Source organism: Aureobasidium pullulans (assembly GCF_000721785.1).
Source record: "Aureobasidium pullulans EXF-150 unplaced genomic scaffold scaffold_49, whole genome shotgun sequence".
In the NCBI taxonomy this organism is placed as follows: domain Eukaryota; kingdom Fungi; phylum Ascomycota; class Dothideomycetes; order Dothideales; family Saccotheciaceae; genus Aureobasidium; species Aureobasidium pullulans.
In genome coordinates, this window is record NW_021941069.1 from 53,245 (window position 1) to 80,504 (window position 27,260).

Below are 27,260 nucleotides of genomic sequence, written 5' to 3' on the forward strand. Positions count from 1 at the left end.
TATGTTCTTCCTTATTAGCTAAACACTGCTTAGAGGCAGTTAGATTAAGGTAGTAGTTATATTATTATAGTTAGATAGGGAGCACTTCTATATTACTCTATTAGGTTCGTCCTATCTTTTGCTACTTTATATCTGCCTTTGTAATCTTCCTATTTTAATAGCGTATTCGATAGTAGCTTTAACTATAGTTAAGTCTAGCTACTATTTATCTTTCTCGCCATCGACCTTCTTCCTATCTCTTTCTACTATTAAGTATCCCCCTAGTGTATAGGATAGATCCTAGTATCTACTACTATGCGCTAACTTTATAGCTTAACTTTCATTCCTCTATTCTTAGGTAGGAAGCGTTATACTATTTCTTTTATTTTGCGTTTGTATCTATCTATGTCTATAACGTTAATTTTGCGTAGATATGTGTTAAGTCTTAATATGTTTGTTCTTAGCTAGACTAGTGTAGTAGCTACTTTTCTGCTAAGAGCGTCGTATAGCTTATTTGTATGCTTTCCTAGCAGTGCCTTATTAATCTTCTAGAGATGCTTGCCTATAGTTGCACCTAGCTAAGTAATTAATAGTTCGGAGGTTATACTCGATGATATTATTAGTATAGGGTCATCCCTATAGCAACCTAATAAGATTAATTTTTAGCTAATCGGAGTACGTCCTAGCTACAACTCCTCCTAGCGTTTCTAGCTTTCCTACCGACCTTCCCTCTACTACTACTACTACTACTATAGCTACCCGAAGCTCTCAAATTGTGCACTATAGATCTCAAGATATTTCTAAGCTATTAACTAACTTATTATAAACCTCCCGCGATAACCTTACTACTATACACGCTGAATTAGACCTTCTAGAACATGTCTATAAGTCGCGTTAGTACGCGTTCGAGATTAAGTAGAGTATTGCTCTTAAGGAGTACCTACCTACCCCTAAAAGTAAGAGGAAGACTAAATCACACGCCTGGAAGACAGAGAATTGCCTCTCTATCTCCTACGTGGCTACAGATAAACGTCGCTTCCTCTGCCTCCGTTGCTATTATCTACCTCGGAAGGTCTTCAAATTGTCGCTGCAACTGCAACCACTGGCGCTACCCTCCACCTCCGTACAGAACACGCAATTGGCGAACACGGAAACCATATCAAACCAGCACTTAAAAGACCCCCTGTCTTTGAAAGCTTTCAACCAGAAAAACGCGCTCGCTCACAGCCGGCCTATCGATTTAGAACAATTCAAAAAAGCCCTCCTGAAGTGGCGGGTCCTTGATCAAGTATCTCTCCGGAAGGCTACATCACCAAATCTACACGCGCTTGTTCAACTGTTCAATCCAGAAGCTGCTAAGCTCTATTATTCGTCTCATGACTCACTTCGGAAGAACGTTGTTGAACAGTTTCAAAAGAGCAAGGAAACAATCAAGGGTTATCGAGGAGAGTATTAAGTATGGCAGGAAGGGTGTTAGATAGTCACCGGCCACGTACGTACGAGGAATTTGGCGAGGCGACGGAGTGTTTGAGGGCATGGATACGAGCTGGTCTTATCAATCTCTGAACCAGGTGATATTATCACGACTATCACGTTTATCGCGATTATCACGATATTGATCAATTGATAGCCCCGCAGGAGCTGATCAATTGATCAGAAGACCACTATCATATCATTATCAATCACTGACCACGCTGCTGGGAAGAGCTATCTAATGAGTATTTGGAAGGATCAAAGAACGCAGGTACGAACGCCAGTACAGAACTCTACATGATCCTGGTTATGCCCTACAGAGCCTCTGACCTTGGATAATCCGGACGTTCAAGCAAATGTAGAAAGAGACTTTGCATATCCAAACACGACTAAATCTCCATCTCGCACCTCCTTCCCCTTGTACTAATCCACAGTTCTCGCAATGCTGATCGTTCGCCCTCTCTTGCCACGTTGATCAGTGGATTCCTTTTGCCAATCTTGGAATAAGCTGTAACGCGTTACCGTAGGAAATCTTGTTCCTAAGATTTCTGTCCATCTTGTACATGACAAGATCATCTTTGAAATTGGCGATTCCAGTCCCCGGCGCATACGGAAAGTCAGACCCTGAGTAATCTCAGCAACCATTATCTATAACGTATGCAGGCAATCAAACTCACCATATAGGATGTGCTCCTCAGGAACCAGACTCAGAAGCAAATCTAGCTTTTCAGGCGACGAGGACAGAGCCAGATCGTAATGAAATGACCTGAAATCGCTGTAAAACTCGTCGTATGTCACACCATCAGGCAGCACGGAATGTGGTAGACCTTTTCTGTACAGACTAACGCGCGAGAGCATCCATGGGAGATTTCCTCCAGCATGAGAGAGAATCACTGTCGTGTTGGGGAACTTCCGGCGGGTACCTGATATTATCATGTCGAGGGCGGTACGTGTGGTCTCGTGAGGGTAGTCAATCGTCGGGCCTAAGATGAGGGGATTGATCCTAGAACTATCTTCAGGGGTAGTGGGATGTATGAACACCACTGCCTTCCGCTGATTGAGAGCCTGCCAGATCGGGATGAACTCTTCGTGACCAAGATAATGGTTTCCATCCCCATAACGGGTAAACAGGGTTACCCCGTCGGCCTTGAGTACGTCCAAGGCATACTCTATCTCTGCAAGTGTCCCGTTAGTGTCGAGAAGGTTGGGCAAAGCAGCAAAGCAACCAAATTTTTGAGGTTGTGCCGCCCGCACATCGGCGCAAAATTTGTTAGTTTGGCGGGCAAGCGCCCTTGCTGTAACGTTGTTTCGCGTTATAACGGCGCCGGGCGAGGTCAAAGACAAGATGGCGGTCGAGATGTTCAACTTGGACATGAGCGCTTGGCTAGAGGAGATATTCCAGGAGGGAACAGGCCATCCGGAAGGGTCTCCGCCCTCTGCTGCAACGGCTGTGAAACTGACATCAGACTTGCGAAACGTTTGGCCTCGAACCAACATACCAGCAGCATAAAAGTCTGGTACGAAGTGATGATGAGTATCAATGAGTGCCTTGGGAGTATGACCTGCTCCCGCTTGGGTGCATAGAATAAAAGTAAGCAGCGCGAGTGTTAGAAACATCGTTCTTTTGCTAATGACTGGAATTTTCAGTATGGAGGTCTAACGGTGCGAGGAGAAGGCAGGTCGAACAAGTCGAACTTTGTGGGGCCCCACAAGAAGTTTAAGCTTATATAACCGGCTTGCTTCCACTTGCGGGGTTAAGTGGGTCACCTCCCCGGAGAGAGGAGACATGCTGGATGAGCCCGCCTGTGAGAGCCTCGGATCCATTGACCTGTTTGATTCCGCGTACTGCCAGCATCTTCATTGTTCACTGCAAGTGCAGAGACGGGAGTAGTTCCGAGACTCACTTGACGGATATTAAGAAGCAAGTGTTATGATCCGAGGCTATGCGTCGCTCGCCAAGAAAGCGACGCCAGGCAGCCGCCAGGGTTCCCCGCACTGCGTCGCTCATCGCTCATCGCTGGTCGCTAGTCGCTCGTCGCTTAGTGACTGACGACCAGCGACGTGCAATCCATCACCGGGGGAGTCGCTCCATACAATCTCATCCAAGATAGTCTGGCCATGACAAATGGTATCTTTACGAATACCTAGTAGGCACACCCGAGATACTTCCAACTTGACGACCGCAGTGGTGATATGGCATAGATCTGGAATGAATCATGTCTTCACATCTTCGGATCACATCGCGGAGCAGCTCATCCTGATGGTGAATGACAGAGTCTTAGCATGGGTTAATTGACAGTAGAATGCGCCGGAAGTCCACCTCTTGTATCCAACGATTCCGCCATCCCGGAGGATCTTGATACAATAGGTTCAGACTGATCGTGCAAAGGGGGGCTCCAGAACAACAGCGTACGCTAGATCTATCGTGTTGCGGCTATTGCTTTTGTCGTAAGATTCCTCATCATTCCCGTAGATATTCATGGCAGTTAACCAATAAATAGTGTTGTGACATGTGTTACAACGCCTTACACATGCGCTGGGCAATGGCATTTTTTCCTGACAACCATAACGTGCCGTCCGTGGATCGAACACGTACGCGAAGGAATTCCCGATCTGGCGTGGATCTGAGCACAGTCGATTGTTGAGTATCTTTACGGTCATGGTCTCATGAAAGCACAATGCAAGTTTTTGAAACCATACACGCACAAATTCTGGCTTCAGAAGCCAAGCAAAGGTATCGGAAGGAAACCACGAGAATCAATACCAGTTATATGATGCTGTGATATTCGTCAATTACTACTCGCGGCAGCTAGAGCAACGACCAATGTGTGGGGAAGTTAGAGGTCTGCTAACCGGTCAAACTTCACAGTCATGGGGTTCATAGGTAAGGGGACTCGAATTAATATTGAGCAACTTGCTATATAGGTATAGGCGCAGCGATATGATAAATATGCAGTGTCATATCCGAAAGTCATCATGCGTTCGTTGTGCGACACACTTGTTCCATGGATTATCAACCGGACACCAACGACACCAGATATCTCGATTGATACATGATGTAGAATGCCAGACCCCCAAGCATCGAAATCTTCAGAGGTGAAAAAGAGTTTGTTCCCTAGACAAACGGTCAGTACTTCCTCAGACAATTGCAGAGCAAACTGACCTTAAGACCCCAATCCTTCCACACCGGAAAGAGGCTGCGATACCAGAAATGGGCTTGCGAATACGGATAGCTCATAGCGTTCCAGCCAGCACCTCCTTCGGCATCCCTCTTGACATACCAACTCTGGCAACCCGAATTCCAAACGGTGTGGCCCAGATCTTCTTGCATCTTCAATGCGTAATCTCGTTCTGCTTCCGCCTTGATCTCAACAACATCTGTTTTACCATCCATGAAAGGCTTCAAAATTCTGAGAGCGTAATTGATCGTATTTTCTGATGCCATGATCGCTGAAGTATGGCCTGTCGCTGCATTAGGGCCCAGGACCATGAAAAAGTTGGGGAAGCCGTTCATGACTGAGCAGTTGTAAGCCTCTGGACCACCCATCTCAGCCCAGTGCTCGGTGATTGTTTTGCCGTCACGGCCGTGCACAATCATGGGGGATATGAACTCGTTCGTGCGGAAGCCATTTGCGAGGACAATCACCTGAGCCTTGATTATGCCGTCTGCGGTCCGTATCCCCTCAGGAACAATTTCGATTGCTTCCCGATCTGTCAAAGTAAGATTTGATGCGTGGAGGCTGTCGAGATAGCCACAATCGAATATGCGACGCTTGCATCCGACATCAAAATCGGGTATCAAGAGATCATGGTACTTGGCGGGGGCTGCTGAACGCATGTACTTTTCTACGGTGACTCGGCGTGCTGCCCGCATACTAGCAGCTTTCTTGGTCATTGGGAAAAGTTGGAAGTCCCACTCCGCGTAACAAAAGATCGAAAGTCTGTGCAGCCAAAGTACAAGTGGCAGATGCTTGAATGCCCATCGGAGCCACCTCGGGTAAGGCTGGTCTATGGGCGCGAAGATCCAGTGCTTGGAACGGATCATCTGGGTCAGAGATCGTGTCTGCTGAACGATCGCCGGTACGATCTGTGCAGCAGTGCAGCCATTACCGATGACAATAACATCCTTGTTCTCGAGGCTTACGTCCGTTCGCCACCTTGCCGAATGGAACATGTCACCACGGAAAGTTTCTGCGCCGGGGACATCAAGATCCCGAGGATAAACAAGTTGTCCTGCGGCAGAAAAGAGAATACTGCACTCATGAACAGCGTCTTCGTTGTTGTCGAGGTTGGTAGCGTGTATGCGCCATCGACGCTTTTCGTTTATCCACTCGCATTCTTTGACCTCCATACGAAATTTCATTTTCGACAAGAGACCATACTTCCTAGCAACCTTCAGGAGGTAGCTCTCGATTTCATTGTTGCGAGGCAGCACACGAGACCATGCTGTATTTGGCTCGTACGATAGACTGTACAATGCACTGGGAACGTCACAGGCACAGCCTTTGACAGTTAGCATATGTTCATAACAACTTGCTCTCAGAACAACTACTAACCAGGATACTGATTGATGTTCCAGGTACCACAGGGGGATCTGCTTCGCTCAAAGTAGACGATGTCTTCTTCGTTGTACCATCGCTTCAGCGAAGCACCCAGCCCGATTCCCGAGACACCGGTGCCGACGCAAGCGAACTTTGTATAGGTCATTCTGTCGTCCGTGGTGGCAGAAGCAAGGGGAAGACAAACAAAGATTGTATTGAGTAGTTGTCTTGGAACCAATCTTGCCCATGTCCACAGTATATCTAGAGACAGTATCAAGGCACAAACATGACTTGCTAAGCGAAGAAACCGAGGTCCGAAGGAACGCTCACAAGTGCACGGATCCTGAGGGTCTCAGTCGCTCGGAGCTGTCCCGGAACCCGTCCCGACCGGAATGTCCATTCAATCAATCAGCCTTCCCGTGGCCCGATCTAGCTTTTGACGCCCTTTGTAGTCTACCCGCAAGTTTTCCGTTGATCTAGTTGCGAGTGCAAGCAACCATTCCGGCCCTCCTCGCTATTGATTGTGTCAGTCAGTGCGGTCACGCGGCATGTTTTGATCGGCTTACAAGACTAGCCAGATATCTTGAAATTCCAGGCCAGAAGGTGGTTCGAGAGCGGCGGCTATAAAGTACATCGACGACGTCTTCTCCGACAGTATCAACATGTATGAGAGGCGACAAGAAGTTAGATTGATTTGTCTTGCCTTTGAACATGGGAGTTTTGATGAACCCAAGGACAGCCGTTGAGACGCGAACCTTTGGCGCATTGTGTCTGAACTTCAGCTCCGCGCGCAATGTCTTCGCAAAATGTCAGTAAGAGAGTTCTTGGCGAGATAACATGCTATTGTAGGTACGAACCTCTTGCAGAATGATCATGCCTGCCTTTGTCGCCCCATAATCAGCGAGTCCGGCCGGCGTTATCATTGCGCTCATCGAGGAGATGCCGACTATGTGACCGTGGTTTCGAGCGACCATTGCGGGCAGGAATTCCTTTGTCAAAAGAAATGGAGCGATGATGTTGGTTCGAAAGGTCATCTCGACGTCTCCATACTCTCCTTCCATCACTGTCTGACCTCGTGTGAGTCCAGCATTGTTCACCAGTACCGTCGGGTCGCCAACGTCAGCTTTGATGGCTTTGCAAATCTGCTGTATAGCAGTACTGTCGCTTAAGTCGCATTGGTAAAATCGTAGAGGGCCGTCTGCAGCGATTTCGAACAGGGGTTTGACGTAGTCCACGATGACGATGGTGGTCTGTGCATTGCGAAGAAGGAGTTGTTCAACGATGCTTAGCCCAATCCCGCTGCAGCCTCCAGTGACGACCACTATCTCTTGATTCCAATCCCAGCTATCAGCATTGTTCCAGTTGTTCAGAATTTGGTCGTTTAGAAAGTCGTGCAGTTTAAGCAAGATTCCGAGAAGCGTGAAAGTCGAGATCAGAGACGCGTACCAAGTGTCGAAAGGCCAGGCGTAGACTGTCGTGCTGAACGCCTCCCGATTGTCGAATCTCCAAAACCCCACGCTTGCCCAGATCAAAGCAGCAAGATATGGATTCAGGACCGTGGCTCGAGACCATAGAACAAGAAAATCAATGTAGAATCCCTCTCTGGGCAATTTGAACAGCGATCGCGTCATTCTGCGTTGTAGGTACGGGACAAGATACTTGGTATGATCAATAGAGTAACTAATCAGAGCATGAGAATGTTTCGCTATTCACTCTGGGGGAGGTTCATATCATGACAGTACTCTGCCGATCGGTTCCGCTGATCCTCCAAGGTCCCCGGTTATCTCGGATCGATTCCGGGCCAATACAAAACTTTTAGGAATGATGATTCGTGCTATTCATTGTTCGCATTCGTGAGACTTGACCGCTCATTTCCAAGATGATTGTTCTCAGCGTTTTCGAAAAGCTCGACCTGGTGCGGCTACTGCTTGTCGTGGGTATGTGCTAGATTGTCCATACCTGAAGGTTTCACAGCATGTTAATATGGCTCAGTCCCTCTTATTACAATTTACAACTGCTGCCGAAATATTGTGTATGCATACCAGCGAGGCCTTTCCGTACGAGAATATCTACGCGTGGCGCTTGTGCGCACGATGTTGACATGTCTGACGCCGCGACAAATCGTCGCCATTCTACCTTCCACAGAGCAGACTTTCAAAGCTTGGACGAAATCTGTCTCTCGGAGGCTACAAGCCGCGCGATGCGAACAAGTCTTTGTCACTGAAGCGCCGTCCTTCATACAAGCCAAGAACCTACATTGGATCAGACACAAGCATGTGCGCACCTCCAAAGTGCTCCTTTTCCTTCACGGCGGAGGATATAATGCGCCTTTGTCCTCGGGCCATCTTGAATGGTGTTTGCGCATGGCTGAATCGTCCCAAGGCACGCTTTCCATCGCTATTCTGGAATATTCGTTGACGCCAGAGTTCATGTATCCCACGCAACTCAAGGAAGCGCGGGATGCTTTGAGTCTCTTGCTACATACTGGGGTTCGGCCGTGCGACATATTCATCGCGGGAGACTCGGCCGGCGGAAACCTTGCTCTCGCGTTGCTATCGTTGGCCATGCACCCGCTCCCATCGGTCGATCCTCTTCATCTCGATGAACCGTTAGCTGGAGCCATATTAGTGTCACCATGGCTCACGGATGATACCACAACGCCGTCTTTCGAGCGGAATGCTTACGTTGACATGCTTTCTCCGCAACTAGTCGAGCAGAGCGCACGCATATTTCTTTCTGAGCCTATCAGGAGTGCTGAGCTTAAAAACGGTCAAGGCTGGGCATTGCCTTTGTTTGCAGGATCGGATTGGTGGAATGGCCTGGACTCAGTAGTCAAAGCCATGTACATCACGGTCGGTGCACAAGAAATGTTCCATGATCATGTCGTTGAATTCACAAAGACTTTACAGGCAGGAATCGAGTCTCGTCATTCTGCGACAAGCGTACATCTTGATGTCGGGGAAACAGAAGCGCACGACCATGTGCTCACGTTGGCGATGAGCCGCACAGAGAACAATCCACCTCTGGAAAGGATGATCATCTGGTTACGTGGGAGATTAGAAAACCCATAAGGTCTAGCGGCTATTGTCTAGTACATCCTGAATTTGTAGCATGCTTATTGACTGAATCAACCCCTGCCGATGCCGGCACTATTTACTCACACTGGGTGATGACCACCTGTTTCGAGCAACCAATTATACCGTGCTTCCAGATCTTTGACAAAAGCGCTTGATCGATCTTAGTTACAAGGACCACAGGTGCGAAAGATTGACTGTTAAATTTCAGCCGCTTACAGCGTGCTGTAATTGTTCGACATCTTATGCTATTACACCTCGACAGAATTGGAAAAGGTTAACCACATGCACATCCTAGGTGATTACGATATCTTAATGCTATATTAATGATAGTTCGAATGAAGATCCTCTAGATCTCTCCTTTAGCGAGCTCGAAGACACCGGCGGCCTCTGCCTCCTATTTAACTAGATCCTTATATTCCTTGCTTCTAATTAAGACTTCTGCTACGAACAGCTTAGTAGTAAGGTGATGGTTTAAGCGTTTGCTATCTAGTTTAGTATCCTATAAAGTCAGTAAAAGAACCTACTTAACTCCTAAGGATTACTTACTATAGTAAAGTCGTAGTAGAGTACTAGGCGAGCGATGTTAATAAAGAGGCCTCTCTACGCTAATCTATAGCTAACATAGATTCGTCTTCTACTACTAAACTACTATATACTATGCAATACATTAGTCTTATAACTATCTAGCTATCGTTCGGGCTTAAAATGTTAGTATCTTCGCATTCGTTACTAATAGCGATCTCGTTAATGATAAAGCCTATTCTAGTAGGAAATATGAAACCCTCGAAGTGGATATCTATAGTAGCGGAGTAATTAGGGCTTATCTAAAAAATCGGCCGCCATCGTAAGAGCTCTTTAATAATAGCGTAAATATAAGGCATGTTCTCTAAATCCGCTAAGCCTAGCATCCTTAAAGTGCTATCTTTGCTATAGATAGAGTTAACTTTGTTACGAGCTCGAGCAAATATATTAGGATAGTAGATAGCCGCTATTATAAAGGTGTTAAGGACTTTACAGGTAGTATCGCTTCCCGCTTCGATTAACTATATAGCGACATATATAGCGTCTTAGTCCGAGCCTATATATTTAGATTTAGGGTTAAGGGGGACATCTTATACGAAAGAAGGAGGGGTAGTACTATTCCTAATCTCTTTTCTTATAGGCTACTACCATTTATAGTAGATGTTATAGTTCTATTCCCTAATCTTCTCCTAGTAGGGACGCTAGAACTATAGAAATTGCGGTACGTTGTTAAGCTACAGAAACTAGTTAATTAAGCTCTCGCTAATGCTACCGACAAAAGTTATAACAACATCCTATAGATTACTAAGCTCTTTGCCCGATTTCATAAGTCGTTGTCCTAGAGTAATCTAGTAAACTATAGAATTTGCGTAGCAGTAATGGTGCCTAAACTACCTATAAGGTTAAAGTAGATATTTGGCCATTATCTAAGTGCTTTCGAGCTCCTACTACTTACTATACTGCTTAAGAGCTATACCGTTTAATAAGCTATATATAACTCTTCGGCGTTTAGTCTAGCTATTAGGGGGTAGGAGCAAAGATCGACTGCTCTTACTAATAATACTGCTAGCGATAGGCATCGGAGATCGACCATTAGTCTACGAGCTGCGTTTAGCGATAATCTCGTTAACTACTTAAGTACTGTTTAGAAAGATCTAGGTCTTTAATCCGAGGTAAACTGTTACTATTTCCCTATACCTTATAAGGCTTCGTTGCTACGTCTTATTAGCGATAATGTATAAACTAAACGAGAATAACTACTAACCTATTAGTGCTTAATGTCGCTACGGGCACTCTTTAGTTATAGAAGATTTCCGATTAGTAGCATTCCTCTTGGCCCTACTAGAAGGTATAGTAGGCTTCTATTCTCGGTCCTACGAAGGCCTATCGGTAGGAATATATATCGGATAGTAGTAAATAGTAAGAATAAAGAAATTGTTAGCGCTAAGACTACTATAGTTACTAGCTATGCCTATACGATGTACATAAGTTCCTTAAGGACTGCTATAGCTTTACTTAGTTACTTAGTTACTTCGTTAGTTTATATACATTTACCTAGCGTCGAAGGATTATAAAGTGTAGAGAACGTAATTAGTCGAAGATTTTCTATGCTTATAGAGGCATATTAGTAGCGTAATTGCCTACTAAGGTGCGTCGGATGCTTGCTAGTAAACTTCTAGAGTAGCACTACTAGGTAGAAGAATCCTAACCGTTTCTCTAATAACGTCGCTATAATATATAATCTTACGATATTTGACTTCGCGGTTACTAAGATCTAAGTTCGCGATCTAGCATTAATAATAACTCGCTCACTTCTTAGGCGCCTACATCTATGTTACGCTAACATTAATTTACCGTTACACCTTAACCTAGGTTCGTAACAATGGCCGTAGTAGTGCTTAAAACGATTAAAGACGAGGTCGTTAGCTAGCCTTAAGCCCTAACACCGAATAAGGTCGATATATACTATCATTTTGTTCCTAACTTCTATATAAAGGCGGTCGAGTAGGCTAGGGGTAATCCTAGCGGCTAGCCTACCCCTTCCTAGACATAGACTAAATTAGAGCGCATTATAGACAAATTAGGTGTTCGTACCGCCGTTCTCTCTATTACTACTCTAGGTGCTTATATGTTATAAGGGTAGGCTTCCTATAACTTAGCCCGTAACCTTAATCTTAAAGCGAGGAGGATTTAGGATAAACAACTAACTTAGTTCAGTTTTTTTACTAGTCTACTAAGTCTACTCGATACCAAAGCTGCTCTTAAAGAAATTCGGTTCGTAGTAGATAAGCTATACGCTAACGGAGTAACCTTATTTACTCGCTATAGACAAGGAAACACATATCTTAGCTATCTAGACTTATAACCTATGTAGGCTAAGCTAAACCGTAGAAAGTGCGTTATCTTCGTTTACCTAACTTACCTAGTTAATATAACCCCTATAAACTCCTATATGCCTTAGCCTATAATCGACTACCCCTATAAGACTATAAGGGTGGCTATAGATATAATTATGTAAGGCACTAGGGCTTAGTTCCCTAATTATAAAGTAATTCTTTCTTACGCTAGAGGAACTCTACCCTACATTATTAGCTAAATAGTAACACTACTTAGTTATACGCCTAACGTAGCTACTAGGCTCTATCTTAGAATTACTTATAAGTCGTTCTTAGAAGCATTCTATAGCTTTCATTTTAACCTTACCCTATTAAGCTTAGCTTCTATTCTACAAATGCTATTAAAGCTCGTACTATATAATTATATTCTCTATAGAGTAAGTTATCTCTTATTATACATTTTCTCTTAAGACACTTCTTACTAATAAAGATTAAAACTAGAGCGACTTTCCGTACGCACTGCTCCCTACGTATCCTACGTTCTTAGAAGAGCTTAAAAACTACGAAATGTCTTCTAAACTTTAGGACAACATTAATTTTAGGAATGTAAGATAGTTGCTACTAAATTTATCTTAAGATAAGCATAGCAGTCTAGTTTGTACACCTTACATAAGAAGAGGTATACTTCTATACATGTGTAGACATTTATCTTTAAGCTCTAAACATATTCTTACGCTATACGTAATGTTAAACTACGACTCTAAGTCCTATAAAGCTTAAAGTTCTTAGACAGTCTAGCTAAGTTACGCTTAGTATTACGTAATACTAAAAGTTGCTAAATGAATAGGGCTACGGCATGATTCACTAAAGCACCCTTATAAATTCTAGCTTTACCTAGGTAGCTCGAGATAGTTACGCTAGTCGTAAGAGCAAATCCCCTCCTTTACTTAGATCTCGACCTATATACTGTAATATAGTGGAAAACTAAGTCTTTCTCATATATAGGAGATATGTACTGTGCTAATACTTAGATTAAGTATAAGGTGAGTGGACACCGACGATCATTAGCTTTTCTAGAGGGCTACCTGCATATAACCTAGCATTGCTAAAAATTAACCTAATGGGAATGGTATGCTCGATCCACCTTTCCTACACCTTCCATCTCTAACTAAGGCTTATAAAGGTTGATTTATAGACACTCACGAGCAGAATGGGGATTTATATTTGGTCGAGCTTTGTCTGACTTCGAGATGACGGGGTATTGGAAGCAAACGATATCGCTATTAGTAGTTGCAAGACACGATTAGGTGGCGTTAACGTTCTAATTGATCATGGCAAGCTTAATGTCCCTTATCACTTCTTCTTATCCTCCATTAAATGCTACAGTCGAATTGTATCGTTCAGATTGAAGATATCCAGAAAAGGACTGTGATGGCTGTCGTGGAGTTTGATCGATGGCGGTATCTTTGTCACGCTCTCAGCCGATACGGTGCTAGTAGATCCAATTTGTCGTTTTCGTGCTTGTGGCGGTGCGTGGACATCTTTATTGTTCGTAGCTTGGTCATGCTGTGAGTCCTGGCTGTGTGATCTCTGGCCCTCAATTGACGACTCACGTTGTTCGGCATTCAATGCGTCGCAAAGCATTTGGCGCTCGGCCGGCGTGAGACGAACTTGGTCAAGGAGAGTATACAGATTCATGGATAACTTCCGCTTTTGGAGGTTTTTTTTCGACGACGAACGCCGATTGTCGAATACAGACCAAAAGCCAGGAGCTCGGACTTCGCCCGAGGTCCTGCGGGAGCTTTGACGTTTGTGGTCGGGACAGAGACGACTACGTCGCACCCCGCTGTCCCACCAGAAAGCGGAGCTAGCGAAGGGCGACCAAGCGTGGGGCGGAAGTGAGCAGTGCCTCGGACTCGATCCGCAATCGTGGACCTCGGGATGTAAAGGGTGCACGACATATGTCCGTGCATATGTGCTCGATTGTGTATCCTACCCATTCATTTCATCTGCAAACTAGATACTTCTCGTCTGTAGCGAAGATGTTCGAGTCAGAAACAGTGGCTCCTATGGAGGACGTTCATGAACCAACACTGCCCGAGGCTCCACCTTTCAACGACCAACACTGGAAAACACTCTGTAGTCTAGCTGATGCTATCATCCCTTGCGTCAATGACAAGAGCGGCCCCAATGAGGGCGAAGGACATTTTCAGCCGGCCTATTCTGTCGTCACTCGACCCAGTGACGTTGGAGATGAGCTAGCAAGGGAATATCTTGCAGAGAAACCATCTCTGATACCGGAATTCAAGGATGCTCTTGCCCGGATCGTATTCGATGGTATCAACGCAACACAGCGGCGCGAGCTGTTTCTAATCCTCTCTGTTTTGGGGTGAGTTTTTCGACAATCTCGTGGCAAGAATGGGGCTCAACATGGCATCTAGGAATCGTACCAGCACTTTTTTGACCGGTCATGTCACTCCGTTCACAGCTCTTCCGGTATATACACGAAGTGTCATCATACAAGGCTGGGAGAAGTCCCGACTGCCAATTTTGCGAAAGCTGCACAAGACATTCACACAATTGACGATTCTTGCTTGGATCAGAACCTCACCATCACTTCGTCGTGTGCTCTCCTTCCCAGAACACGTCGCAGGCCACAACTTTGGCCCTGGCTTCGACTTCAATTTCGAGCGGCCTTGGCCAACCTCGGAGAAACCTGAAGTCGCAGGCGTTGACGGGACGATCGTCCTCGAGACAGACATCCTTGTGTTAGGGAGCGGCTGTACGGGTGCTGTAGCTGCAGCGAGTTTGGCAGCTCAAGGGCTCGAGGTGATGGTTGCTGACAAGGGTTATCACTGGTCTCCCCAGTGTCTGCCTATGACAGAGGATAAAGCTCTCCACAACTTGTTCGAGAATGGTGGACTGACTGGATCCGAATCCGGAAATATTTATGCCGTGTCTGGCTCGTGCTTTGGTGGAGGGGGAACAGTCAACTGGTCCGCGTCGCTCCAGCTTCAGGAGTACGTTCGTCGGGAATGGGCATCACAATACGGTCTGCCATATTTTACCAGCAGCGCTTTTCAGGCAGATATGGATGCTGTCTGTCAGCGGATGGGCGTTGGCGTAGCGGAGGTGAAGCAGAATTTCACCAACCAGCGCCTACTTTCTGGCGCCAGGAAACTTGGCATGAATGCTTCTGTCGTTCCTCAAAACACAGGAGGAGCAGCTCATGAGTGTGGTCTATGTACTCTTGGCTGCGGAAGTTGTGGCAAAAAAGGTCCTACTGAGACGTGGCTCCCAGATGCCGCCAGGAACGGAGCTCGATTCATAGAAGGATTTTCATGCAGCCATCTTCTGTTTTCAACGGCAAGGAGCGACTGTAGGAATGGGAACAGGAGGGCGATTGGAGCTTTTGGAATATGGTCTGGACGTAAAAGCAAAGATGGCATCACTAGATCACGAAGACTCAGGATCGTCGCTCGAAGAGCAGTTGTACTTGCTACAGGTGCTCTTGCAACACCACATCTACTACAGCGTAGTGGAATTCGTAATCCTCATCTCGGCGAGCACCTCAAACTCCACCCGGTCTCGTTCTTAAGCGCTGTCTACGATGAGGACATTCGACCCTGGGAGGGAGCGATCCTGACATCTGTAGTAAAGGACTTCGAGAGTATAAGCTCTGGCTACGGCGTCAAACTGGAAGCTACCGCGATGGTACCTTCTATGTTTCTCCTCTTGTTTCCTTGGAGCTCCGGACTGGACTGGAAAACCTTCTGTGCCAAGATGCGACGCATGACCGGATACATATCGTTAGCACGCGATACAGGAGAAGGTAAGATCACGATGGATCCGAGTGATTCAAAGAAGATCCGCCTGAGTTATGACGTTAGCAAAAAGGACGGAAAGCATATTGCTACTGGTCTGGTCGCTCTCGCAAAGATACAATTTATTGAAGGTGCTCGAGAAATCCATGTGTCTGTGCCGGGCATGCATCCATACGTACGAGAGGACCGCTACGACCGACCGGGAACTGAGACAAGCACGGACCTCAATGATCCAGCGTTCTGTACTTGGTTGGCTCGGCTCGAACGGTACGCCACGATGGGAATGCCTGCGCACACTACATACGGTTCGGCCCATCAGATGGGAACAGCTCGGATGGCTGCTTCTCCCGAATTGGGCGTGGTCGATCCCCATGGTCTTGTCTGGGGTTGCGAAGCCCTATATGTGGTAGACACAAGCGTTCTTCCAGGAGCGACCGGCGTCAATCCTATGATTACAGCTATGGCCACTGCGAGGGGTATCAGTAGAGGAATCCCACAGGCCGTCAGTGGTGCGTCAGAAGCAGAGCCATCTCGTGCTAAGCTCTAGTCAACCCTCAAGCGTCGCAATCATGAGCACGAAATTTAGTCAAGTATCCAGATAGTTGAAGTATCTAGTATGTTACCAAGTGACTGTTATAGCTAGTTGTTTATACAGACTGCCGATGTTTCACGCTTTGAATTCTTGATCCTGCAAGAGGGCTTTATGATGTCCAGCCCATGGGTCAACATGCGACTCGAAATCAAATCTCTTTATGAAAGTGATTATATACTAATATCTGAAGTGATAAAGAACCAGAGGGATCCCGCACTAAAAGATCGAAGAAGTGACTTGCCTCTTAATCCCAAGGTCGAAGAACTTAAGCGCACTAGCTTTGTATGATTAGGCCAAGATAATCTGGGTATAAATCCAGGCTCAATTATATATCCGCGCTCTTAGTGAGCCGAAGTAGATGCCACTATTGACTACTCGAGGAACGACGATTTATTCCCAGTCACAGGTAAGATTTTCTTGAAAAATATTCCAACCTTGCTAATGTTCTCAAGGCTTGTAAGCATTGAAACATCTAGAATCTAGTCAGTAGATGATCCAGTGGAACGGTTGTAGGCTCACATTGGTCGGGGCGAATCACGGCCACGCATCCATGATCATTGTCAATGCCAAACAACTCATACGCATGACCATGCCCATCGTGATAGCTCTCGTCGTCGATGAAGATCATGTTGATATCTGTGGCATGTTAGGCAAGGTCTGTAGTGTGGTGATCGTCGACGTACCAGCCATCCCGTGTTCCTTGTGAATTGGGTAGTACAAAGCGGGAATGTCGCGATACAACTCGATATCAACGCGACGACCTGATAACAAAAGAAGCAGCTCGATGCCAAAATCGGAATCTTGTCCGGGTGTAGCATATTCCGTAGATGGACCCTTGACAGAGCTCAAGTAGTTGGTGACCTTCAATATTCAGTGACCTGGAAGCTTGAGATTGCGACAAACGACTCACATTTCTCAGTCTGTCTGCGCCGACCTGCTTCGTTATGTCGCCGATGAAGATAGCGATCCGCCATCGGCCATCAGACTTCAATGTTTTGGCGAACTCTAGAGGTCTTGCGTCAGACAGACGAATGACCTGGGCACTCGGGAAGCGCATGCCGACGTGCACGTTCCTGGCAGAATGATGATCACTGTTCTTCATATCGATGAGGAGAGACTCTCCATATCGAGTGTTGAGACCAGCCATGTATTTCGCACTCCGCAGGAAATGGTCTTGAAAATTCTCTGCCGCACTTTTTGCCTGTGTTGTGGTGTACAGCTGGGTAAGCGACCGGTCGAAGGCGATGAGATCGGCTGCTACCGTCGAACGTTCGGACACGTAGGTGTCCAGAACCTCAGGTCGGAGCTTACCACGAAGGATATAAGCAAGCTTCCATCCAATGTTGTAGCCGTCCTGCAAGCTGACATTCATTCCTTGACCCGCCTTTGGCGAATGGGTGTGGCATGCGTCTCCTGCTAGAAACACACGATCATATGCACTAAACTTTTCGGCAAGTCGTTGGCCGATTGAATACGCAGACCACCAAAAAGTGTGTTGTACCTCGAAATCATAGCCCTCTAGGATCGATGCGGCACGCTGGTGCAGTCCCGCGAGGGACACTTGCTTTGCATCTGTTCCTGCTGGCATCTGAACATAAAACCGCACCATGTATCCTCCCTCTCTCGGGATGATGATGATAGAACCACTGTTCGAGTGAATGGTCGCCTTTTTTCGGATGTCAGGAAAATTTGTCTTTGGAAAAATATCCATCACGCCCCAGATCGCGTTCGACGAATCACCAAGCATCTTGTAGCCGAGCGATCGACGCACACTGCTGTGGGCTCCATCACATGCCTGCCGATATACTGATCAACGCTGACAATTGCAGTGACGAAGTTCATTCTCGAAACTTACCAGCACGTACTTCGCTCGGAAGATCCTTTCCTGACCGCAATGCTCGGCAATAACTTCGACTGGATAGTCCTTCACCATACCGATCCTGGTTGTCTTGACATGGTGGGCATAGTCGATGTGCTGGTCTGAGTTGAAGCTGTACATCTTGTCGAGCAACAATTCATTGATTCTGGCTTGGTTGAGGATGACGTGGGGAAGATGGGACAAGCCCGGAGGTGTATCAGGTGCTCGCCCTGTTCGTTCGAGCTTATTGCCGCGCATGCTCCAGAATGTCAGCTCGGTAACATGGTATGCTTCACGCAGCAACTCTTCGGAGATGTTCAAGCTTTCGAATATCTCTACGGTGCGGCACGCGACTCCGTCAGCTTGCCCGATCATTAATGGTCCCTCATTCTTCTCGAGGAAACGGAAAGTGATGCCTGCTTGCGCAAGCCATATGGCAGCGCATATGCCTGCGGAGCCACTGCCACAAATGACAACTTCCGTCTCGAATATGCTCATTGTCGCTGGCAACAGATCCTGGGAGATGATTGTCGTAAGAGTCAGAATCGAGGTATTGCAATATCGAGTTGTTCTTGAATCCCGGATAAGCTTTTTCCGGATTCGAGTGATACATATGCAGGGAACCTGTCCCTTCATGTCTTCGGCTCAACGACCTGAAGTTGTGTACCGAGTTAAGCTGTACCGGGATCCATTCCGTCAACCCGCTCGAGATATCCGGATGGAAGGGCACTGATGAACAGTCATGTGATGCGTACGGGATCTATCCGTGGTCCCAAAACATCGACCGATCACAACTTCGATATTCTAAGGTGTACATTGGCAGAATATGGATCTTTCGACATGACACTGTGGCGGGCGCTTTGCTAAAGAGATGCAACGATAGATACGAAAGATCTGTTTGATTCATGGAAATGACAGCAAGTCTAGCAATAGTCGTATTGGAGGCATGGAGGCTGGACGTCATTCCGCGCAGGATCATCAGTCCTACATGAGATCCGCACGCAAACCATGATGCTGAGTCTTGGACCATCACACGACAAATTGTCTGGCTCCAAATCACACATTCGTTGGGATGTTTTCCTTCGATAGTTACATTGACGTGAAGATCCTGAGTGTGCGGGGTCGTGGGTACCTCGGTGCCACTTTCCTTGGCACGCTGCTGCAATCGCTGCTAGCGGTGGCCCAAGTTACAAAGCCTTCCTTGCCTGTGTCACATCTCTCAAGATGCCAGACCCGCTCGGCGTGTTCACCGCCAATCAATCGGAAGACCATTCTCAACAGCAAGCCATTACAGGCACTCCGGCTGAGCAAAATGAACAACGCAAAAGGCGCAAGGTTGCACAAGCGTGTGATCTTTGTCGCTCGCGGAAGAGCCGCTGTGACGGCGTGAAACCCGTATGCGGAGAATGTGCACAGCGTCCTAACCTAAGGTCGCAATGTCGTTACACTCCCAATCCGAACAGAGTTCCAGATCATGATGGATACGTTTCAGGCTTGCTGTTGCGCATCCGTGAGCTTGAGGCTCGAGAATGCAATAATGACCACCTTTCAAGTTTGCGCGCACGTATTCAGGAACTCGAATCCCTGGAACGCGCGCGTGGATCGGTCAACGCCGATCCAGCAAGTCCCCAGGACATCGGTGGTCGGGCCGAGCCAAGGGCTCCGATGGTGGCAGAAAGCGCCTTGCGAGCTGTACCATTGGCCTATTCTACTGAACAACGTCCTGCGAGCGAGCCATCCTCGGTCGACGCCATGGGAGCAGACGGCTTTGAATTTGTTGAGCGAGGGCAAGACAACTCCTTCTACGGCGGATCGTCTGCCGTTTCTTTCATGCATCAGGTTCACGCCACAATCGCTGGGCAAGTCCCCATGTTGAACGTAGAACCAGTCGCTCTTCTCAATACGTCTACAACAAGCAGTGCATCCCGCACAAGGACTCCTTCGAAACAAGCATATCTTAGCCTCCCATCGAGAGCCATTGTCGACAAGGTAATGATTACCTACTGGGAAAAAGTCCACCATCTATATCCATTCGTGAATAGAATGGTATTCGGGAAAGCTTATGATAACATATGGGTCCCGGAGGCCGCCAGAAAAGACCTTGATCTTTCAGACGTGGGCATGCTGGGGTCCAGATCATGCGGACAGGACGATATCGTATTTCACTGTGCGCTTAACTCGATGCTCGCTCTCGGCGTGCAGTTCATGGACCTACCATCAGACGAGAGAACAACACTTGGTGATATATTTGCCGATAAAGCGCGCAGCTTATGTCAGCTCGACCTTTTCGATAATGGCTCGCTAGCGATGGTGCAGTCCCTGTTGCTCATGGCGCAATACCTCCAATCTACACCATTTCCTAGCAGGTGCTGGAATTGTATCGGCATCGCTTGTCGACTTGCACAGGGCTTGGGTCTACATGTAGAGCCCAAAGAGGTACACCAAATCTTTACTGCACTGGATCTAGAGATGCGCAGACGCGTTTGGCACGGTTGTGTCATGCTCGATGCCATCGTTAGTATGACTCTGGGCAGGCCACAGATGCTTCGGGGGTCACTGCTTCTTCCGTGTCCCCGAAACATGAATGATAAGGATATGACCTATCTACCGGAACACCATCCTTCATGGCTGGACTTCTACAACGAATCGATCAAGCTCTACAGGATCCTTGCAGATGTCATGTCTCAGATATATGGCCATTCGACTGGGCAATCGGAGCAAAACAGCAAGGACAGCTTTGACATCACTTTAGACATTGATGCACAAATTACCCGATTCGAAGCCCAGGTTCCAGATCATTTGCACTGGAAGAAGGAAGTAACTTCGCGTCTGGGAGCACAGGTCGCGCAGCAGGCTTGTATCTTGCAAATTCGCCGTACACACCTTCGCATCCTGCTATATCGACCCATATTTGTTCGATTCTGCGACCACGTCTGTAAACAAGGATCAAAGCAGCCAGTGGCCGGGCCGTCAAGCTCTACCAGCTCAATTGACATCTCGTTGAGCATTATCCAATCACTCGCTCAAGCTTGCGTTGTACAGTCCGTCCAATTGATAGACACCATACACCAAAGTCTAACCTGTGACACCACCGGAGCTTGGTGGTACAGTGCTTTCTACGCTCGCGCTGCCGGCACGATTGTCCTCTTAGCGATCTTGTGTGATGCACTCAGTGAGAGAACCGGAACCGATGGTCTGAAGGCTGCTTGGGAACAATGCGACTCCGTGTTTCAACTGCTGCGGGGTTATAGTCCTGCGGTTGCAACACAACACCAAGGATTAAGAGCTCTATACCATCGTATATGCATTGTAGAGCACAAGCATAAGCACAGAGGGAGCTCACCTGCCGCCATACATGTCGACGCGCCGACGAGTGCCCCCGAACATTCTTTCTATCTTGCTGACAACATCTCCGAGGCTGCTTTCGCTAGCACAGACGATTTTTACTGGCCCATAGGCGCAGACTTCACTTTGATCAACGACATTCTTGGGATCAACGCGTAAGATAGGGGGACCAATGTTAATAGTAAAAGTATGCTTTGTTCGAGGCGCAATGCTTTCCACAACATCACACCTGGTTCTCAGACCTATCAGCCGAGGAATGTCGACAACATGAAGCAAGCAAGCAAGCGAGAGAAAGGAAGCGGGGAACGATTGGAACATATGTATACTGGGAATCCACCTGTGCGTCAGGTTAGTTTTACCACATGGAGTCTTCTCGGAACACTCTTCTTATGTTTATCTTGGCATTTCCATCCTGGGAATCGACTGTTGAATCAGAGGTGGACCTGTGAGTATGTGTATGTTATGTTATGTTATGGCGTTACAGGAATAGCGTTGTTTGTTAACCATCTTCACATACCAGCTTTGGAAGCCGGATATTTACACCGTATCCTTAACGTTTGCCAGCAGCTTTTATGCACAAGCAAGCGGCATTTGCATCCTTTACGACGGTGGCCCCTCCATACTGATATGTTTGAGGATCCCGGGAGCACAGTCGGTTGTGTTTCACGATGTCTTGATGGCGGAAATATGGCCTATTGCGGCACTAGACTGGAGATTCATGTAGAAATCGAAGAAACCTATTATGGCCAATACTTGCCAGCCCGTAGCATATGAAGAGCCGCTACCATGTAATAGCGTAAGACTGTCATTGCCACGAGACTAATTCAGAATGACTAAGCCTACGAGCTAAGAAAAGGACAAGGCATTCCGGAACGCACATATACTAGCTATAGGCCTTACGAAGTCACATCTTAACCTTTTGCATTCCTAAAGTCGCCATCCGTCTTGTTACTAGGTAAGGCGTAGAGTAGTAGCGGAAGTAGTAGGGCCTCTAACGCTAACGCATCATAATTAGCAAGGTTTCATTAAGAGATTTGCTTACGATATTAAGTAGAGGGTCGATATAGAGATGGTAGGGCTAGTATCGAGCTTAAGACGGCGACGTAGAGAGGGTTAGGGTTACTAAACACCTACTTCTACTATAACCTAATCTTCTATCTTCTACGACACTAAGCTCTTAGATTTATGCTGCTTTCTACGAAGGCAAAAGGTTCCTCTATTCCTAATAAGTCCTCGTAAGAGCTATCGAGCTACATAAGATCGATGTAGGTTAGCGCTACTCCTATAAAGCTTAGATACCTATAGCTATTTAGACGCTATAACCTCGTAAGTCCCATATAAGCTACATTACGGACATAACACGACTAACGCTAACGGTGCTCGCGTAAATGGTAGCTTAGCTATAAGTAATAGCACTTTTATAAACCACTAAATGAATACATAGCTTAGAACATAATACATTTAATAACGACCAAGATTCCTATAACTAGAACGATGCCCTATAGAGGGTGAAGCATCCTATATATACGAGTACACATATTACAGTCCTAATTAGAGCTAGTAAGGCTATAATAATCATTATATAATTACCTACTCTAATAATCGTTGTTTATATTTGCTAATAATGTGGTTCTCTAGTATAAGACATCCCCTCTAGTGTCCTTAATAGTACTAGTCTAACTAAGTAATACATAGTAACTAAGTAGTGTATAGCATAGGACAAAATCTAGTAGGAGTTGCTACTAGTATCGAACTACAAAATTAAGATAAGGAGCTAATCTAAATCCTAAGCTCGATTACTTACGTACATTAAGGCTATTATATACCTTAGTAAAATACTTTATATAGATGTTAGTAGTTAGAGTGCCCTAGATTATAACAACTATCTCCTAGGGGCTATAGGTCTTCTTAGAGGGAGTTATAGTGCAATATAAGGCATACCTTTAAACAAATTCCGTATATTTCTAGCTATTAGTGCTTAACTCCCTAGCTAGTAGAGTAGTGCTAGTTGCTAGTTCTTTTGCAATCTATAATGCTTAAGAATCCGCTCTCGTAGGCACGATAGAAACATAAGAAAAGTTCGTTACTACTAGAATTTTTGGTCTTATTAAATTTATTAACGCCTTCCTTTATACCTTATTCCTAGTCGACTCCATTAATTATAAACGTCCTTTAGACATTAGATTTACCATTCGATCTATAACTATTATTTATATAGCTCTCTTCTTAGGTATTAACAACATACTGTCTAGGGTGTTATTACTATAATCTACTTCTCTAGATTTAGTTAGGCTATTAGCAAGATTTTTAATTTGATTATTGCTATAATATTGCTAACCGAGTCTTTTAAACTAGAACTAATTTAACATCTTATTAACATAGAGATCTTCCCCTTACGTTTACGTATGTTTCGTAGATCTATCGCTATAGCGGTCTACTTCGTAAATTAATATAGCGACTTAGGAGCTATACCTAAGATGTTTGTTACTATAACTACTACTAGAACTATATTAGTCTTTACTACCATTATATTAGTAGGTTTTAGATAGGCATAATTCTTCCTATCTAAGACTAGTAATCTTTCCTTAGAGAGGTTAAATACTCTCTTAGAGCTAATGTAGTCTAAGGCTACAAAACATAGTAGTAAGGCCGCTATTTCCTTAATATAGTTTAAGAACAAGAAGATTAGTATAGTAGAGATAAACTAATATATAGGGTACCTAGAGTCGTCTCGTTAAGGCATCTAGTTTATAATTGTATACGTAACATGTTCGCATAAGCAATAAGTCTACTACTCCTATATTTATATCCTTATTTCTACTATTCTCTATACCTAGATAGTAACTTACTTATTTGCTAATGCCTAGTTTTATTCTATGCATCCTTCCTTCTATCTATAATAGCGCTAGATTTTCTGCTAAGATAATATCTTCTTAGTAGATTAATACGTAGCAATAAGCTTTCTAACGCTAGAAGTAGCGTCATCGTCTAGATTATAGACCTATGTTTCGTATAGAAAAGTCCTTTATATAGCTAGACTTATATCGTAGCTACTAACTAGTGCGGCCTTAATCTTAAGTTTAACTTATACCTTAATAGTGCTACTAAGAATGCGTTAATTTTAGATATTAAGGGATAGATTAGCTATAGGCAATACTATTTTATGTTCTTATAGTTAGTAGAGTAGTACTGTTGTTTACTAAGAAGGTCATCTCTAAAGGAAAGGTTCTCTCTTATACTTAGCCTATAGTCTTTACTAATATCTTCGATAATCTAGCCTTAAGTCTTAGGATATCTAAATAGCGTCAAAAACTCTATCTATCGATTAAGTATCTTTACTTTCTATGTCTATCATTCTAGATATAGAAGATTATCGATTTTGCGCTAGATATGCTTCTTCTAATAGACTTTGTAGTTAGAAACATAATGCGACGTTACCTTCCTTAAACGGATTTCGTAGGAGAGACAAGCTTATATAAGGGTTCCTATAATCCTACATTATTCCCCTTAATTATCTTATTCTATTTTACGAACTACTATAGGAATACATTTATCCTATAGATTAGTACTACTAGCATAGTAGCTATAATAGTATAGGGCGCATTATACTATAATAGCTAACCTAGCATAAGGCTTAATAGCGCCTTAATAATTACTAGAACATAATAGGTAGGCCAAAATATAGGTAGATCTTGTAGAGCCTAGTTAAAGTATATATGTATTTGAAGATAACCTAGTGCACTATACTAAGGAGTTATTAAAGGACTACCCTAGCAAATATAATTAGACTAATAATCTAATAACTCTAACTCTAAGGAACTATAATGATGGTGCACTTAGAGGGAGCATAACAAAGACATAGAAGTGTATACCTACCGAGAATGTGCTATATTCATTGCTTACATTTGTTTTTAGACTATATAGCTTAGATGTTAGGTATCCTATTATCCTAGACTATATCGTGTTCTCTATAATACCTTCTAATCTAGCTAGCTTTTAGGAGTCTATCTATGCTACTCTAATGACGTAGATGTAAGCGAGAAAGGCATAAACATACGTACTATATCCTATGTCGTCGCTATATAGGACAAGCGTTATAGAGTCTATATCTCTATGCTACTACTAAGGGTAGTCTACGAGTACCTAGATAGTCTAGACATACGAGATAAAAAATCGCCATCTATTATTGCGCTTATAGAGAGGCTAGAATCTAGCTATTAAGTAGAGCGATACATAAATACTAATAACTATACGTTCTAACTAGTAGTATAAGCAAAATTACTTACTAAAGTAATAATACTATATTAAAGAGTGAAGGCAAACTTCCTATTACGCATGCCTAATACCTAGCTATAAAAGATAGAAAGTTAAGTCTAAGATTACGTAAGTAGGTAGCTAGAATAAATAGAGCCTCGCGTTTACTTTCTTCTAATGCCTATCTTTATTCCTTTAAAGTACTTATTAACTATCTACTTCTTTAACATTTCTACTATCTAAGACTTCACCCTTTAAGGCTTTACCCTCTTACGCTTTAGATTTTAAGGCTTTAGTTCTCTTACTTTCCTTCCTCTATCTCTACGTTAGCACATTTCTATAATGTTAGAGACTATCTATGACGAAAGACATACTACTAATAACCTAATGCGCAAGTTTATAATCTAATTTAGTAATGGCCTAATCTTGCCCTTAGCCCTAATAGTAAGCCTCTCCTCCCTTATCTTATTAGGCCTAGTTATCTTCGCCTAACTAGCTAGATTATCTTTTGACGCCATTAGTATAGGATCGTCTTCTTTTCTAGCTACCTTAATAGACGCGGCCTAATATATAGTAGCGTTAGTGCGTAAAAATATAGAAATAGAAGAATGCATTTAGGGAAAGAATAATAGATTTATAATATCTATGCAAGATATAGGATTAAGAAAATGCATACGTTTATAGAGGTAAAGAGATTAAATAGAATCCTAAGATGTAGGTTAAGGTAGGTTAGGTACTAAAAGATGCCCCCCTCTACTTTATTAACTTATACTAAAGCTTCTTGCGTTATAGTCTATAACGGACTTTAAGCTTAACCTTATAAACCCGCATCGTGCTAGCGCTAGGATCGAGGGTCTAGTAATTAGATTGTCGTAGCTACGAGGTATATATACATTGTTATGAAAAGCATTAGAACGCTACAAAGTTTAATGCTAGCTACTAACTAGAACGATTAAATAAGTAGGATTCTACCTATAACTCTATACTCTAGATTTAGGTGCATAACTAATGCACTATTTACCTTAGACGGCATTACCATTATTATCCTAAGTACCTTAGTTATAGTAAATCGCCGTTATAGGGAATCCGTTTAGGAACTCTATCGTTAGTGCTTACTACATCTTCTTATAGATAAAATTGTAGTAGGGATAAGCTATGACAATGTAAGAGATATAGAGTTTACTAACCCTATTAGAGCGTAGTTTTCGTTTAATAGTAGGTAGGATACGACTATAGTGCAATGCCGTCTTAAAGTAAGAATAATGGTATCCCTAGGTAATTAGGATATATCTCATATTTTTAAAGTCTTAAAATTAAGTTAGTATACGTACCATTAGTAACAATAGTTTTTGTCTATTAGAATAGACTATTACCTATTAGGAGACTAGATATTACTACGCTATATAAAGAACTAGGATAGTATCGCTACGCGTATATGCGCAAGTAGGTCTAAGATAAA

The 27,260-nt window shown here is 44.5% G+C and overlaps 7 protein-coding genes across 7 annotated transcripts; 3 read left to right on the forward strand and 4 right to left on the reverse strand.

The window, feature by feature from the left end:
* Positions 1-1,732: 1,732 nt before the first annotated feature.
* M438DRAFT_389837 (amidohydrolase-like protein) lies at positions 1,733-3,069 on the reverse strand (the record flags this gene model as incomplete). Its single annotated transcript, XM_029909042.1, has 3 exons — positions 1,733-2,076; positions 2,130-2,900; positions 2,952-3,069. The coding sequence occupies 3 exons, from the start codon at positions 3,067-3,069 to the stop codon at positions 1,928-1,930; spliced, it is 1,038 nt and encodes a 345-aa protein (XP_029754673.1). The 3' UTR covers positions 1,733-1,927.
* Positions 3,070-4,579: 1,510 nt separating this feature from the next.
* M438DRAFT_389841 (FAD/NAD(P)-binding domain-containing protein) lies at positions 4,580-6,159 on the reverse strand (the record flags this gene model as incomplete). Its single annotated transcript, XM_029909043.1, has 2 exons — positions 4,580-5,984; positions 6,005-6,159. The coding sequence occupies 2 exons, from the start codon at positions 6,157-6,159 to the stop codon at positions 4,580-4,582; spliced, it is 1,560 nt and encodes a 519-aa protein (XP_029754674.1).
* Positions 6,160-6,393: 234 nt separating this feature from the next.
* On the reverse strand, positions 6,394-7,624 carry M438DRAFT_329796 (NAD(P)-binding protein; the record flags this gene model as incomplete). The annotated part of the gene is made up of 3 exons (XM_029903263.1): positions 6,394-6,507; positions 6,560-6,790; positions 6,851-7,624. The coding sequence occupies 3 exons, from the start codon at positions 7,622-7,624 to the stop codon at positions 6,394-6,396; spliced, it is 1,119 nt and encodes a 372-aa protein (XP_029754675.1).
* Positions 7,625-7,872: 248 nt separating this feature from the next.
* M438DRAFT_389845 (alpha/beta-hydrolase) lies at positions 7,873-9,064 on the forward strand (the record flags this gene model as incomplete). The annotated part of the gene is made up of 2 exons (XM_029909044.1): positions 7,873-7,930; positions 7,986-9,064. The coding sequence occupies 2 exons, from the start codon at positions 7,873-7,875 to the stop codon at positions 9,062-9,064; spliced, it is 1,137 nt and encodes a 378-aa protein (XP_029754676.1).
* A 4,933-nt stretch (positions 9,065-13,997) lies between these two features.
* Positions 13,998-16,299, forward strand: M438DRAFT_285600 (putative long chain fatty alcohol oxidase; the record flags this gene model as incomplete). Its single annotated transcript, XM_029901542.1, has 2 exons — positions 13,998-14,317; positions 14,370-16,299. The coding sequence occupies 2 exons, from the start codon at positions 13,998-14,000 to the stop codon at positions 16,297-16,299; spliced, it is 2,250 nt and encodes a 749-aa protein (XP_029754677.1).
* A 517-nt stretch (positions 16,300-16,816) lies between these two features.
* M438DRAFT_329797 (2-polyprenyl-6-methoxyphenol hydroxylase) lies at positions 16,817-18,700 on the reverse strand (the record flags this gene model as incomplete). Its single annotated transcript, XM_029903264.1, has 4 exons — positions 16,817-16,980; positions 17,028-17,205; positions 17,255-18,139; positions 18,200-18,700. The coding sequence occupies 4 exons, from the start codon at positions 18,698-18,700 to the stop codon at positions 16,817-16,819; spliced, it is 1,728 nt and encodes a 575-aa protein (XP_029754678.1).
* A 726-nt stretch (positions 18,701-19,426) lies between these two features.
* Positions 19,427-21,706, forward strand: M438DRAFT_285613 (uncharacterized protein; the record flags this gene model as incomplete). Its single annotated transcript, XM_029901543.1, has 2 exons — positions 19,427-20,989; positions 21,053-21,706. 2 exons carry the CDS (start codon positions 19,427-19,429, stop codon positions 21,704-21,706), a joined length of 2,217 nt encoding a protein of 738 aa, XP_029754679.1.
* Positions 21,707-27,260: the final 5,554 nt, after the last annotated feature.